Source organism: Rhyacophila brunnea, unplaced genomic scaffold (assembly GCF_057557595.1).
Source record: "Rhyacophila brunnea isolate RB1 unplaced genomic scaffold, BYU_Rbru_1.0 scaffold_15, whole genome shotgun sequence".
Taxonomy (NCBI): Eukaryota; Metazoa; Arthropoda; class Insecta; order Trichoptera; family Rhyacophilidae; genus Rhyacophila; species Rhyacophila brunnea.
In genome coordinates this window covers 12,287,892-12,301,431 of record NW_028232806.1, presented here as the reverse complement: position 1 = coordinate 12,301,431, position 13,540 = coordinate 12,287,892, and the positions used below count along the sequence as shown (strand labels likewise).

Here is a 13,540-nt window from a genome sequence, read left to right as displayed (position 1 = left end):
AGTCGCGAACGTTTTGAAACTGAGAGATTTCAGTCTTTATCTAGTAGTTGAACTATTGGCACTATCTTCTTCCACTATCAATACCGTATATATATATCGATCTTGTCTGATTTTTAAAACCGGTTTTTCAGTATCGAAAAATACTGGGATCCCGTTTTTAATATACCGGTATTGCAATCCCTAATTTTGAGTCTCCCACTCTGGTCCCATATTCAAGGTTGAAATTAATTGAAAAATCATGTTTTTTTATTTTCAGAATTACCCTAAGACGACGGCAGAGACTTCTGGCGGTTGGCGACACCTCACTCCACTCTTCGCCGGCGCTCCATCTCTTAATTTCCATTGTTTCCGAGAGCCGAACGCCAAGCAGCATCTGCGGCGCCTGGCTCTTCCGCAGCGGCTGCGCCCTCCGATGGAGTTGGTGACGCGCCCCCTTGTGGCGGAGCCGCGTTCGTGGCGCGGCCCCCGCGACTCCTACCCTGCTAGGACCCCCAACTGCGGAAACAAGCTTCTACACGGCCACAGACAACGGGAAACAACTGGGATCAAGAAACTCTACAATTCGTTCTTTGTGTTATTTTAACTGATGGTGCATTGTGAGTTCTTGCACTTGTGAGTTTTTGTGTGTATCGGATCACGCACAATTACAGTAATATAAGTGACAGTTGACAGAACCTAACGTAACTTCTATAACAGTTTTACAGTTAACAGTTATAATGAGAAAACTCGTATCAAATTCAAAGGAGTGTCGAGTCTCAACAGACTAAGTATATACGGCTTAAGAATCATTTCTTAATCTATTCATAAGTTATAGCTAAAATCAACTGATATTTTATATATATATATATAGTTGATGATAAACTGTATTGTAACTGGCAACACTTAAATTGTCTTGATTCGTAGTTTTTGAATGCTCTATCTTAAACCTTCGGTAACATAAATCAAGTGATCAGTTCAAAGGGATAAGCAAAACTGTTCGATATTATTTAGTGAGCATTAAATTTATTGCAAGTTATTGTCTGATGATAAATCAATAAGACTTGGAACGATTTTGCATACACAGACAGAATCTATGTTTGAGTGTAAATGAGCAATTAAGATAAACGTCAAGATTGATCAGTGACCCCTACACTTCAGCCGAGATTGATATTTTCGTATTATGATATATCTCGACTTGTCTCATTCAGTTGACACGATATTCCGTGAAGAGTCTTGTTGACTCCGGAGAGCAGTTTTTGACAGGTGCATCATATTACATCACATAGTCTGTTCATATCGCTACATTGTGCTTTATCGTGGAGTTGTGGTTCAATTATTATCTCATAATAAACTAAAAATACTACCTCTTTATGTCATTTGAAATATTTGTTTCTATGTCAATGTAGAAAGTAAGAGTAGTATGTATTACAGTGCACTATTTATTCGTATTATTCGAATTGTTATATTACTTAATATACTACAAGAGAGAAACTCCTTCACTTAAAGGGGTTTTTGTACATGAGTATAAAATTGATCCCTAAATACTGAAAGTATTTGACCAGATTCTTTATTGCTTTGAATTGTTTAAAGAAAAAGAAAAAAAAATCGATTGATACTATCTGAAGGAAGATTAATCTGATTTGAATATTCAGTCTAACTGACCGATTCTATCGGTTTGATACAGTATCATCTCTCAGTCCTTTTTGGACTATTATGGAACTCCCAATTTACACCGCTCATTTCTCCCCCCTCGGTTCAGCCTACACCAACGTCAGTCACTACTTTGGGATCCCAGGTCGTGACAGTCCTCCTGAGCATTCAGAGAGTGATAACAGCATGGAGGCAGAAGTGGCCCGCGCAGCCGACACTTTAAAGATAAAACGCACCCAAGAAGAGGCACTCTTCGAGTGGGCGGGAGAGATCACGGTAAACTTGGACGAAGAGAAAGTTTTCTCCAGCGGTCACATATCTACAGAGCAAAGGGAAAACCAGTTCTGCGATAGGTCAGACAACTTTGTGAAAGACCAGCAGATTTTCCCGCACCAATTGGAGCAGGATCAGAACGAAAAAAACAACTCGCAATTCTCGAGGTTTAATAAAAGGCTGAGGCCACAACAGTTTTCCGATCGGAACAACATGACGAAGAATCAAGATTTCGGAGAGGCAGCAGGTCCTGTGGAAGATTTGGGAAGATTCTGCGGCGACAGGGAAAGATCCACTAACATTGAGTCAAATAGGTTCAGAAAGGTGGCCAACGAAGTCAGTGAAAACGGACCCAGTTCTTCTGGGGAAATGGATATGGATATGTACTTGGAGGGTTCAGGGGAGAGAGGTCAGTCAAGTGGAAATGCTGTCCAGGCAGGTGCTATTGGCGCCCGCAAGCGGAAGTCTGATGTTTCGGCAGCATGGCAGGCAGACAAACGGCCTTTGGTGGGAGTCGTCGGTCAACGTGAGTTACTTTAATTATTATTTACCTTTTTCCCACTAATACTTAACATGTTCGTACTTGCATGCAGGTAAATATCCATACGTTTACGAGGGTTATGTTCTCCCAATAGGTCGTTTGTTGCACTCAAAATGTAAATAAATTATTATGTAGACTTGATTTAGTTGTGTCTTTATGTTTTCCTTTTAACGCTTGAAAAATGACATCTTGCGGAAAACTTCGCAAACGTTTATATAATTCATTATTTCATATTCAAGAAAATCTTACACAGATGGCGTGGATACATGTTTTTCATTTTCAGCCGATTGTTAGCAAGATCGTAGTATATAATATACCAACCTAATTGCCGCATTTCTACTTTATATTTTTTACGATGACGTGATCCATTATTATATTTTACATTTCAATATAAGTTTTCGTGCCAACAACAAACTCTCAACGTAGATTCGACTACGCAGCGTAGAGGTTACACAGCCTCTACGCCGTAGGTCTACGCTCGTAGAAGATAGAGATTCAATAACATGCTGTATTTATCGACAAAAGTTCCAATGAAGAATTTTATATTGATGGTTATTAAATATAAATTAAAACAAATAATATTTATATTCGCTATTTATTTCCGTAAGTATTTGGAAGAAAAAACATAAAAACTTTTACAAAACTTTGTTCATGATTCATGCTACTTTTAATTGCTATTTTTTTCATAGTTTATCAAGGATTTTAATCCCGATCTATCTTTTCGTCGAGTACGGGATTATTATTTCGTCATCTATGGCAGTGCTCCGCAACCGGTGCGCCGCGAGACGATGCTAGGTGTGCCGCGGTGTAATACCCAAATTTGTGTACATGGCTGGTAATATATTTGAGAATCTGCATGAACTTAATAAAACAATGCAAGGTCAGAGTGAAAATATATTGACGTGCTCTGATAAATTAGAAGAATTCAAAAATAAATTCGAACTTTGGCAGGAGTTAAGACAAGGATTTCTACAATTAATGTTCCAAAGGAACTACCAGACCACCATTGAAAACAAGCAATTAATTTTGGATCCGTCTCAAAAACTTTTAACTTTGCTGCAAAAGAAATTTCATCAGTACTTTTATACAATCAATGCGACTGGAGACGAAACCCTTTTGCAACCAATGCCGAAAATTCTATAGAAGCGCTTTTCCTATAAATTCGACAGGAATTTGTTGAATTGATAAACGACGGGACGCTAAAACTGAACTTCGACGATGTTACATTGGCTATTTTCTGGATTTCGCAGTTCAGCTCCAATTTTTGAGTCAAAAAAAGTCTAATCAAAGCTATTTTACTACGATAGTATTAATATTTTAAGACATGTGATTGTAGGATACAATGCTCGACTAATAATTATTCATAACCAGACAACTAACCATAATTATATAAATATAATATAACCATTTAAAATCGCTAAACATAAAATCAATACCATTAATTTTACCTCGTACACTATTTGAAAACCACTATTTTAGAGTATCACACTGTCTTTAACCTTAGCGATAGGTAGAGAAGGCCCGCCAAAGATCTTGGCCTGGGGTCCCCCTTCAGGATGTGGGGTCCATGTTTTGGTATATAAATTATTTTACGTGTGGTGTGCCGCAGAATTCTGGGAAGAACTTTGGTGTGCCGTGGATGGGAAAAGGTTGCGGAGCACTGATCTATGGGACAAAAATAAATTAAATGTTGCCCATGTTTTGTATCTATTTACATACTTACATAATATAAATTAACAAAATAAACACACTGAAAATCACACACCTGGTGACATTCTCGATTGGTGATTTATTTTATACGAACTTTTATAATTATTAATGTTATATCCGACCTTGTTATCTGAGATTTCAGTATTTATTTTATTTTTAAAGTAACTGATTAAAAAACTACACTTCTTACACGTCTCAAAAATATTCCTTAAATTCCGAAATTCTGATATTTTCAATCCCGGGATTGCGAACCCTCAATCAACAAGATCTCACTTAAAGATTAGAATGAATGTCGAATATTGAAACAGCTCGGAATTCGATACATGTAATAAACACAACACAACAATGCGTCAGGCACTATTTTTTATTGTTTAAAATTTATTCTGTGACCATATTATTATGTATTTGTATCATAATGCATATTTTAATATACATTTACAATTTGCATTGACAAGTGTTTTATTTGCATTTGGGTCTCGCTGGGCAACCGGGATTTCTTAAACCTTTCTCTATACCTACTCTATAGAGATGGAGGAGTCTAAACGTATGAATGGGAAGCTGAAAAATGGACTACAAATTTTCACACAAACTCTGAAGAGTTCGAAAGGCATTCATTGTTTGTTGCAAAGAAAAACGGCACTAAGGTATTAAATTTGTAATTTGTAAATCACTAAGCTTTTCATCTGACAGAATGATCTCATCAATATCTTTGATTTTACTCATTTTTGGAGAATCCCGTAATTCTTGGATTGAAAATTGTATGTGCTTATCTATCCCCAGCACGCTGCGTTGATTTCTTACTTCAGTCAGTAACACCAGTCATCCAATGTTTGCCTGTAATTTTTTTATTGCTTAGGAACATTGTATGTAGGTACGAAATTGTAAAAATGTTCGCAAATCCTCGCAAGTTCCTGAACATTCTTCAAACAAATTGTTCAATTCATAAGCATTCCGTTTCTTGCTAATTTTTTCCGCTCCGAGATGTGCTAATTTTATATACAAATCAAAATACAAGTATAGGATAATTATGTAAATACTCATGCCAAAGTAAATAACGACTTCTAAGAATGATAAGTGATTATGTACCTACTTATACTAAATTGTAACATGTAAATGTTTTAATAATATAGTAATATGTCAAAAAATTGCACTTTGGATATTAATTAAATTTATTTAATATTTTCTCGAATGAACTTATTTTATCTACGGAACTGTCAATTTATTAACTCGGATAACTTTTATTTATTTATTAATTATCTACTATTAGCGAGATATCTCTGCTGATTTTATATAAATAAAATTTAATATTTTTTATATTATATTATAGTCATCACACGTATGTTCATATAGTGATCAACTACTGACGAGTTTCATTTAGTCATGGATGTATGATGTTTTAAAGAGGAGTCTTCTTCTTCTTCTTCCACCCTGTCACGTCCCAACATTGGGGCATAGGGCAAGCACAAGTTGACGTCACTTCCCTCGGCCCATCGCCAACTCTTGCGCCTCCCGCCATGTCAGACCTGCAGCACGTAGGTCGCTCTTGTAACACCGCTGCAGGATGACAGAGGGCCGGCCACGGTGACGAAACCCTTGAGGCTGTGCCACAAGGGTACGAAGTGCCGCACTTTTTGGCGGCATCCGGAATACGTGTCCCAGGCACGTAAAGCGTCTCTTCGTGATAACTTCAATCACCGAAGGCTGTTGTGTCTGCTCACGAACTCGGGTGTTTGTAACGCGGTCGTACCAATGTACCCCTAAGATTTGGCGGAGACATCGATTCTCAAAGCTCAAAATCCGAGACTCTTGAAGCTTAGTAAGATGCCATGTCTCACAGCCATACAGGAGCACAGGTACTAGGTACAGGTAAGGAGTACTAGGCGCAAATACCACAGTTAGCGGTTCACGGTAGGTGACGGCGTCAATTTTTCGAGAGATACGACCACTCAACCAATATGTAACGTCGGGTCGCTTGGTTTAGAGACTTGGTTAATCGGCGACGCCCCTTATGCCGTTCACTCATCTTTTTTTCCGATCGATCTTAAATTTTCATCAATCTATTCTTCGTGGTCGGTTTCCAGATATAAATGTAAAAAAATTCCACCGATTTACTTTCTGAGGTGACGATATGAAATACAAACAATACCTCTTAAACTCATCACAAAACCACACCTCGCCACGCCGCATCCTGTTGGTTTTCTCATTTAAATCGTTTATTTTCATTGGGGAATATGTCAAATATCTTCATTAAAAATGTCTGACCATTTTTTCAATTGTTAAAATTAGAGTCGGGATATTTTTAACGACTCCAAAATCAGTAAAGCTTTTTTACTATATGTATTTACATTGGCAACCTCAATATAATAATATAAGTTTGCGCCGGACTTTTAATCCGTCATTTCAACAAGACCTGCTTTCTCTGTCATTGGATGATCAAGCGAGTGGACGGCCTGTTCCGCATAGCGCAGAAAAGAGATTCTTTCAGTCAAGTTGTCCTAAGTGATAGCCAATGTCGGGGTGACCTGATATGCTTTTGCAGACTGAAAATGAGTAATCTAAAAATTATATTATATTGTGGAGAGTTCGCGATAAAAAAGTATCGCGCTAATTTGTAAGGTATATTAGGGATTGCATCCCGGGATCCCGGAATTGATTAAAACAAAGAAATCCCGATTTTATAAATAAAAAATATTTCAAGGAGGACACAGTTGAATCCAGAATGCATCACGAAACTGCCATGATAATTTTCTTTCTGTACAAGTATCCTCTTGTTAAAGTTGAAAAAACACTTGTTTAGCAAATAATAAATTTGATAGTTAATTTTTTTCAAACCTTGCAACATCATACGTAAATACTCTGTCGAGATGTACTATCGATGTCTTTTATATTGTAATACATAGTTTAAGAGAGAAAAAAACCATACTTCAAACTTACTTATCATAAAATACCACAAAGCAGATTAGTAAATAGAATTCAGATAGGCTATATCCCAATACACTGCATTTAGACGCAGAGTTTAGAATACGTGAGTTTCCTACGAAAATGAACCACACATTATAGACGTGCAATAGTGTGTGTTATACTATCAATTTATCCAATATTCTTTCACATTCGAGATCGGTTGCCTGTTTCTAAACGCCCATTAGGTATTTCAGTTACCACTATTTCTGAGTTCCCTGTAAAATACAGACTGCGTTTATAATGTACAGTTACAAAAAATATTATTTCAGATTTAATAAATATCATTATTTTTTTATATTTGTGGATCCCGAATCTATTTTACGTATTTCCGAGATTCAGGATTCCCGTATTGAAACTCCTAGCACATATCAATAGTTCCAATTCCAGATTATCTTTCAGCGTGTAAAATAAAATTAATTATAACTTTATATATAAACAGCATATACTTCAGATCAAAAATGTCTGCCATAATTCGACCTTCGACTTACGTTTCGCCTCGTTATCACTGGTAAATACAACACAGAGTGTGTGTAGTCGACAGACGACCGATAAGCCACAACCGTTTGACCCGGCTGCGTTTGGAACCGGTTATTACGAACCGGGTTGATAAAGTGACGGCTCCGTTTTCACCGATATTGTTTTTTTGTTTGTTTAATTTTATTTTCATTTTTCTATTGGGTGACCTAATATCTTATGACAAGCGTGAAGCGACTTTCCGTAGCGAATTACATCAGATTCATATTATTGATTAGAGAATTTTGTTTTCTATATTATATAATATAGGTGGATAACAACACAAGTAGTTATAGTTATTAATGTAGAATAAGTACTAATAAATTGATAACTTGACATTTTAAAGTGTTGGTATTTTCTAGTTACTTATAGGAACATGGTCAAGCGGAGTTCACGTTACCTAAAGTTTTTAACTAAGACGTTACATATTATAACCTTGTAGGTATATATAAACGACGCCTGGGGTGGTTCTCGTGGTGTAGTGCGTAGGCGCTGGCTTTGCATCCAGGAGCTCTGGGTTCGATCCCGGTGAGAACACATTATATTTATGTGATTTCCTCAAGGCCTGAGTGTTTGTAATTTTTCAAAACTACTAACAACCACCTTGTACGAAAAAGCAAGTAGGTTAGATATTAATAATAATAATAAAAAACACGATTGGATATATGAAAGTGATGATGAAATAAGAGTTTTTAAGGCTAACAATTAAAATAGATACAAGTCATTTCGCATTGCAGAAAAGGAATAGTTAATAAAAATTACCGACTTCGATTCTGGACGGAAAATCTTTTTTTTTCGAAAATCCCTATAATAAATTTACAGCACCGTGAAACAAGTAAAAAGGTTTGAAAACGCACTGCACTACGAGATAAAATATCACAGATGCCCATTCCTTTAACCAAACATATATCGGTACATAAATTACAATAATTAACATAACTTTTGAAATAATTACTAGCGCGAATGAGAAGGAAGATGTACTTAGTCTCTTTTTTTAAATAAAACAATATGTAAGCCAGAATTAATCATTTATTTGTATAGTTTTTTAAATAATGTATTTACCGAAATAACCATTCGACTGCTTAACGGCCCACGTGCTCGTCGTAGGTCAAAATTGAGTTTTTATTGTATTTTCAAACCATGATCCTGGACGCTCCTTAAACGTTGTAGATAATCTATTTATATAATTTTGAAGCCTTATTATTCTTTATAGTTGAAACACGCGCGTTAACATAAATTTACTCCCTACTTTAATTATAGTTTGTCAATTTATGGCTACGGCCGTATATTGTAGCTTAACCACTAGGGAATGACAAAAGAAATGGCGTATTTCAAAAAAACCCTACCTTATTCTTAGATCAATAAATATTATAAAGCAATCATTATTCATAAGATGTTTATCACACTTGAATGGTCAAGAACATAGCTTATAATAAGTATCTTTAGAATCATCTTCAAATGTGTTAATCTTGCCGATTTTTTGAATAATAAAATGCCTAATTCTTGTCAAATTTGGGATCACAGAGATTATCAATATAATTTTTTATCGTGAATATTTTACAAAAATCATCTCGTAATAAATTATACTAATAGTTTTATAAATGCGTCTAAAAATTAATAAATGTAAAAATCTTAACACCACTGCACAGTTATGTACCGAAATATGACTATATTCTAAAACATTAGAGCGAGAGGTTTAAAAGAATACTATTTTATGTAACAAAAATACTTTATGCAGTCATCAAATGTTTAAAATAACTATAAAGGATAATAAGGCTTCAAAATTATATAAATAGATTATCTACAACGTTTAAGGAGTGTCCAGGATCATGGTTTGAAAATACAATAAAAACTCAATTTTGACCTTCGACGAGCATGTCCCCCCTTAATCTACAAACCGGCCAACTCCACTGGGGCAAATTGTTCAGGAAGGAGAAAAAATTTAATAATTTAACTATCGAGCAGTATTTAACAATTCCAAAAATACACAAAAGTGTAACAAATAAATTACACTACGAATTAATACACTATTTTAGCTTCCATTTTATATATAAATAAAATTTATATTAAAGAGCGGAAGTTGTTCCATTTACGATATTGGAAATTTGGCACCTGCAGTTAACTGTTTTGTGTGAAGAACGATAACGCATTTATTTAGGTATAGGGTTAGGAGTTTGAAATTTTGTGTGAGCATAGAAAACATGCTTTATAACAAAATGCCATCAAAATCTCATTTTTGATCAAAAATGCCGTAAAATGGTAAAATAGAATTCTACCAAGTAAATTATGACTTGTTAAAAAATATTTTAATAATTCATTCTAAGACAAAGCTTAACGTTAGTGAATTTTCTTATCAGATTCTCCAACTGATCTCACTGGTATCAGATAGGCACTAATAACAAAATTGTTTACCATAAGATGAAATCGAACCAAAATTATTCCGCCTGCTAGCTTGTCCATGATTAGCAATTTTCGACGCTTATTGTCTTGTTTTCCTTGGGCAATATGCTCCAATCTTACGGTTGCATCGAAATCACATAATATTGTTTTTAGTTAATATTTGAACACAGCTCACAATAGATTGTGCAAATGGCTAACAGCCAAAAAGTAGATATGTTACGTTATCTCCACGTTATGGAGGCCCATATATTAATCCACTACAGTGGGCATTCGTCTTAGAGCGAAAACAATTATAATTTCACCACCTTGTAACTTGAATTTACATAATATAAAAGTAGTATTTACGTCGTATAAGGGAATAAAATAGTTTACTTGAATTAAATATGTATATATGCCAAATATGTATATGTGTAGGTAGGTATATACACAATATGCCATGTTGTGTAGTTTTCTCAGATTAAAAATGCAATAAAATACTTACACGTGCTGCAATATAATATGTACTGCACTTTATTTATTAAAAGCAAGGTTGTCACAACACATCCACGTATTGTTTGCTTTTTTCTAACATTAACACCTATGAATCTCGTATCTATTTCGAATTACGCAGGTACGACGACTCTCGCCAAGCGTCGTGTACATTACATAATTGTAAATCTTAGATGGCAATTTCCGACAACGATTCAGACCCTCGGCCCTTGAAGTCCAGTGCATAAAGCGCCGGCCTTTCATCCGGGGGTAGCGGGTTCGATCTCGGTGAGGTTACAAAGGGGTCCCGACAAAACCGCCCGGACATTACCGCCCAGACATTGCCGCCAAAAAAAAAATGAAAAAACAGAAATGAGACAATTTTTACATAATATTATATTTTAGATACACAAATAAAAAACATACGAATAAAGATATAGAAAAAATATAAATTATTTCAAATTAATTTTCAATATTATGTGCTAACCTTCTTCAATATTCTAAATTAGAAAACTACCATACAGATGCATTAACTAAGTGTTGAAAGCTGATGATTTTAAGTTATTGCTCTACTAAAAGCTGCAAAGTATTAAATATCAAATTACAGATTATCATAAGCATGTAAATTTCCAGGGAACTCAGATTTATTATCTTCTCTGTGTAAATTTCTATCGATAAGCAATTCGAAAAATCAAAAAACTTTCCAAACCACTTGTTTTATATACTTTTTTTTATTTTTTTTCGGGCAATTTTGTCTAGGCGGATTTGTCCGGGCAGTATTGACGAGTACTGCTACGGGCGCATTTAGTTTGGCAGCAATGTCTGGGCGGCAATGTCCGGGTGGTTTTGTCGGGGTGCCGTCAGATTTGATTGTCTACTTGTTAGTTAGCTCAGGACCTAACGAACTTGTTTTCCTTCGCTTCATTCATTTGTACGGAATCCAGTTATCCGACGTCCAGTTGTCACATCATCCAGCTCGCTTAAATCGTCCGATACCCTCCTACGGCACATCAGGACACTGACGCGTAGATTTAGAAATAATTTGATTTAAAAGTATCAATATATTTTTTTTAAATATGTATGTTGATGTTTTTTAACCATTGTGCCAGCCCTGATTATATTACGCCCACAATCATCGCGATGCAATACCAATTTTTGTATATAATCATAATAATCGATGCACTTCGTCATACACGTCTTCTTTCAATAACGTACCCTGTGACCTAATAATATTATATAATCATGTCGTCATGCGCTATGGTTTTAATTATCGGGAAATCTTCACAATAGTATATTGTAATATTGGCATATAACATGGCCCACGATGCCCGAGCGTCGGCTTATGCTTATACTGTCGTGGGCCCCAGGTTCTGGCAAATAAATACACATATTGTCACTACTACTATAGAAATGTAATGTCACATCTCGATGTCGCCTGTCTTAATCGCAGGGCTTTTTGAATGGCTGGCTTTAAACTTTAAGTCCCGCATTTTTGCCTTAAGAAAATAATAATACATGTTGAATGTTCGAACCTGTGTGTAAATGTTCGTAAGGAAACACTTGATGCAACTGACGAACAGTTTATATATCGCACCCCCAGTAAAATACTGTCGTAAGTCTGAAATGGGCGTTTTCGAGTTATGGATGTGGTTGGATTCGTATTTTTTTTGCTATTTTAATAAAATACTATCGTATCTCAAACTCAAATAGTGTCGGAGAGAAAGCACTTAATACAGTACATTACTTTCCGAAAACTGTTGAATAGATAATAAAATAGTGTTGTAACTAAGTTACGACAGTATTTTACAAGAAGCTTTCTAAAAAACTAAAACAATACTTTTCAAAAAAATACTGTTGTAACTCTGTTACTACAGGTAAATCTTGAGATACAGCGTAATTTTCTCACTAATTGCATGGATATTATTGTTCTAAAGTATTCAAACAAAAAAAACTGGAAGCAGCAGAGGCAACAATTAAATGGAAGTAAAATACAAGAAGTATGCAAAAAATACTTTATCAACACATTTGGGGTGAGTGAAAGGTACTGCTTTACTGCATGGAAAACAAGAGATCTTCTTTCCGGAACGCCAATTCCAGAACAAAGAGATCACAAAAATCACAAAAAAATTAGTGATGTTTAAAAAAATGATATAAGAGCTCACATTAAGTCTTTCCCAGTGATCGAGTAACATTATTTGCGTGCACAGACGTCCAAATTGTATTTAGATGGTAAATTAACAATTGCTGAAATGTATCGGTTATACAAAAAACAACAAGCTGACAGCAATATGCCATTTGGAAAAGAACACTATTATACGCATCTATATTTAATGACGAATTTAATATTGGCTTCTTTAAGCCTAAAAAAAGATTTGTGCGTTGAATGCGACCTATACAATAATTCTTCACCACCAGATGAAAAAAAACAACTTCAAGAAAAATATGAGACACATCAACCTGGAAAAAAGAGGCAAGGGATGAAAAGATCAAAGACGTAGCAGAGTCCCGAACTAATGGCCAAAATAGCGTCATTAATGTAGCTGTATATGATTTGCAGGCTGTTTTACCGCTTCCTTGCGGAAATGTGTCAAATTTCTATTATAAACGAAAGTTTGGCAATGTACAATCGTACAGTCTATAATATCACTGAAAATATTGCAAACTGATACATGTGGGACGAGAGTCAAGCTGCATGAGGATCCAATAAAATTGGTAGCTGTGTACTCGATTACAATGCATGTAAAAAATATCACCACAATGAGCATTTTATTTTTTACAGTGACAATTGTGCCGGGCAGAATAAAAATAAATACATTGCTGCAATGTATTTATATGCCACCGGGAATTCACAAAAAAATACAACGATCTCTCATAAGTTTTTGGTCACCGGGCATAAACAAAATGAAGGCGATATCGTCCATTCTACAATTGAGCAGCAGAAAACCAGGGCTCTAAAAAGTGGACCAATATTTGTGCCCAGCCAAATGATTACCATTGTACAAACAAGTAAGAAAACAGGACAACCATACATAGTTAAACCCATGA

The 13,540-nt window shown here is 35.3% G+C and overlaps 1 protein-coding gene across 1 annotated transcript in view; it reads left to right on the top strand.

The window, feature by feature from the left end:
- Window positions 1-13,540, top strand: part of gem (transcription factor CP2 like gemini) — a 126,526-nt gene that overhangs the window by 63,642 nt on the left and 49,344 nt on the right. The window contains exon 3 of the mRNA XM_085942938.1: window positions 257-2,428. Within this exon, the coding sequence (XP_085799064.1) occupies window positions 1,693-2,428 (736 nt within the window). The 5' untranslated portion in view covers window positions 257-1,692. The remainder of the gene's footprint in view (window positions 1-256; window positions 2,429-13,540) is intronic.